The sequence below is a fragment of the Sinocyclocheilus rhinocerous genome, unplaced genomic scaffold (assembly GCF_001515625.1).
Source record: "Sinocyclocheilus rhinocerous isolate Xijiao unplaced genomic scaffold, SAMN03320098_v1.1 scaffold186, whole genome shotgun sequence".
Lineage (NCBI taxonomy): Eukaryota > Metazoa > Chordata > Actinopteri > Cypriniformes > Cyprinidae > Sinocyclocheilus > Sinocyclocheilus rhinocerous.
Window position 1 is genome coordinate 485,099 of NW_015662005.1, and position 3,224 is coordinate 488,322.

The 3,224-nt window shown below is 37.9% G+C and overlaps 1 protein-coding gene across 2 annotated transcripts in view; it reads left to right on the top strand.

The window, feature by feature from the left end:
* The window catches only part of LOC107727303 (tubulin polyglutamylase ttll6-like), a 14,708-nt gene that overhangs the window by 5,922 nt on the left and 5,562 nt on the right, over window positions 1-3,224 (top strand). For both annotated transcript variants that reach the window (XM_016537132.1, XM_016537133.1), the window contains 6 exons: window positions 322-407; window positions 496-721; window positions 871-1,049; window positions 1,726-1,914; window positions 2,012-2,156; window positions 2,344-2,583. In XM_016537132.1, the coding sequence (XP_016392618.1) occupies window positions 322-407; window positions 496-721; window positions 871-1,049; window positions 1,726-1,914; window positions 2,012-2,156; window positions 2,344-2,583 (1,065 nt within the window). The remainder of the gene's footprint in view (window positions 1-321; window positions 408-495; window positions 722-870; window positions 1,050-1,725; window positions 1,915-2,011; window positions 2,157-2,343; window positions 2,584-3,224) is intronic.

The following is a 3,224-nucleotide window of genomic DNA, read 5'->3' on the forward strand; positions in this document are numbered from 1 at the left end:
GCTCCGGGCGGATGACGTATGAGTTCAGCGCTGCGGAGCCGTGTGAGACACTTTTTTTTATGGATGGGCTCTTTTTATTTCACTTCTTTTGGACTGATGCATGCAACACCCGCTGGGTGCCATGAAGCAGCTTGAAAGATCAAAGACAATTTTTAATATAACTCCCGACTGGATTCGTCTGAAAGAAGAAAGTCATATACACCTAGGATGACTTGAGGGTGAGTAATTTATGGGCTAATTTTCAGTTTTGGGTGAACTAACCCTTTAAAACCAGTGGTTAATTTGATTCTTTAATTTACATTTCTTTATGCAACTCTACAGGAGGATGTTTGCATGCACTTAACTAACTATGCCATCAACAAGCATAGTGAAAACTTTGTGCGTGATGAAGATACCGGCAGCAAACGGTAATCTGTGTGTTCTCGCAGATTCTGATTTTCAGCTATTTTTCTTTAAAACTGTACAGAAAACCATTTTTCAATTCCGTCCTCATAGGAAACTTTCCAGCTTCAAGAAGCACATGGAAGCCATGAGTTATGATACTGAGAAGATGTGGACGGACATAGAGGATGTCATCATTAAGACACTAATATCAGCCCACCCCATTCTCAAACACAACTACCACTCCTGCTTCCCCAATCATGCATCCGGAAGTGCCTGCTTTGAGATCTTGGGATTTGATGTGTTACTGGACCGTCGACTTAAACCTTGGCTACTTGAGGTATGGGTTTCTTTTGAGGCTTTTTATTTGAGGCTCAGATCACCGTATAAAGTATTTTAAAGCCATTTTTGTGACTTTTTGATACAACAAAAGCTTATGTGAATTGCTTTCATTCTAGCTGTATGCAACCTTTTAAACACTGTCTTTAGGTCAACCATTCGCCCAGCTTCACCACCGACTCCCGTTTAGACCGGGAGGTGAAGGACAGCCTGCTGTATGACACTTTGGTGCTGATTAACCTGGGGGCCTGTGACCGCAGGAAGATCACAGAGGAGGAGAAGCGCCGGGTAAAGGAGAGACTCCAGCAGAACCGCTCTAGAGAGGCCAGGTACCACAAAAAAACACAGCTGCACTTTTATGGAAAGGTTTATGGAAGGCCATTTCCACCACAGAACAAAAGAAAATAAATTTTCTCAGAATTACTAGTTTACAACACAATTCTGAATTTATTTCTAGCAAGTATGTAACATACAGTTTTTCATCTCGTAATCCAACCTTATAGAGGATTTGGAGAATGGATGGATCTCGCAATTCAAACTTTTATCAATTCAAATCTCATAATTCTGACTTTTTTTCTCAGAATATTGTGTTATCTTCTCGCGATACTTTTTTCTTCTGAGTTCATATGTCTTTAAACGGGTGCCTAATTTCATGTATGAAAGGATCTGTCTATCACAAAATGCAGAATTCATTCAAGAAATGTTTTGGTTCAGAATAGTGAGATGTAAATTCAGAATTTCAAGACAATGTCCAAATTGCTTATATAATGTATATTATATAATTGTTTATATCTATAAACACAATTCCGAGAAAATCATCTGCATTGCGAGGTTAACTCAAAATTGTGAGGTATAAACTCAGAACTGTGAAAAATAAATATTGTGAGATAAAAAGTCACAATTACCCTTTTTTCGTGGCAGAAGTGGGCTTCCATACTAGTTATATGATGACTGTGCAGTAACCTACATCTTACATAAACTTCCATGTGTGTTTCGCCTCACAAGGAATGAGGAGCTTCGTCAGTCACAGGCTGCTAGTGTGGAGCAGATGGAGAAATATGAAGCAAAACACATGGGTGGATTCCGGCGGATCTTCCCTCGGGAAGGAGGGGAGAAATACGAAAAGTATTTTCAACACAGCAGCTCACTCTTCCAGGAGACTGCAGCCTCCAAAGCCAGGGAGGAGTGTGCCAGGTGTGCACATACTGCTTGATGGCTTTGCAGAAATACATCAAGCTCATTTCAAACAACAGCAGAAGAAAAAAGTCATTCAAAACGTGTGTATCTGTAGGCAGCAGCTGCAGGAGTTGCGTCTGAAGCAGGAGCAGAAAGAACAGGAAAAGAAGGGATCACGTAAGCAGGATCTTCAAGGTGAATCTGCAGGTGAAAGATCAAAACCAAGAACACTTCAGCCCTCGCACCAATACCCTGTTTCAGTGAGTCATTCTTTTTAATCTTGTGTTTATATGTGCGCTTAAAATAATTGTTTGTATTATGTATTTCAAGTTTCCTTGGTTGACTAAACATTCAGTTCCTTTGACCTACCACTAGAGGGACCCTGGTGTCTATATTTGAACTCATGAATAACTAATGAATTCCATGTGGTGTGATCTGTTTCTTTAGCTACCAGCTATGCTAGAGCAGACCACCTTGAGGGGAGAGACACTTGTTGCTCTTGACCTAACAGAGGAAGAGGAGGCAGAGAGAGTCAGTGAACTTCACCAGCGAGAGACTCTGCTGCTGAACATGGGTGTGGTGAACCAGGTGCGCCAGCTACTTCAAAGTGCCAATCATCTTACCGAACTTATCAACCACTCACGCGAACAAATCAGCTTTCCCCTACACTGCAAACATGATCACAAGGTATGTGAGCAAAGCAATCCTGTATCAAAGGGATGGTTCACCCCAAAAAATCCTGTCATTATTTACTCACCCTCATGATGTTTCAAACCTGTATCTTTTTTTTTTAAACACAAAAGAAGATATTTCGTTTTTTTTTTTTTTTTCAAATTAACATCAAAGGAGTCCAATGCAGTGTTATTTTAGTATTATTTATATACAGAATTTATTAATATTTTGAATTAGCTTTTCATTTTTAAATCTTCCGTTTTCCTTTTAATTTTAGTTTAGGTTTTAGTCATTTTTAATGTGCTTTTGTCATTTTTATCAGTTTCTTTTTTTAGATATTTCTATTTAGCTTTATTTTTTTATTTTAGTTTTAGTTCATTGGCCATTTACTACTTAAACATCATTATTTAAATTAAAATGTTTAATTTTCATTTAAGTTTTTCATAAATATACTTTATTTTATTTCAGCTTTGTTTCAATTACCAAATATCATTTTTAATAGTTTTAGATGTAACAACACTGGTCCGGTGTTGTTTTGGACCCCATTGAGTTTCACTCTATATATAAAAACAGCTAAAACGTTCTTTAAAATATTTTATTTTGTGTTCTGCAGAAAAAAAAAGTAAGCAAATTCTCCTTTCTTACTGGACAATATT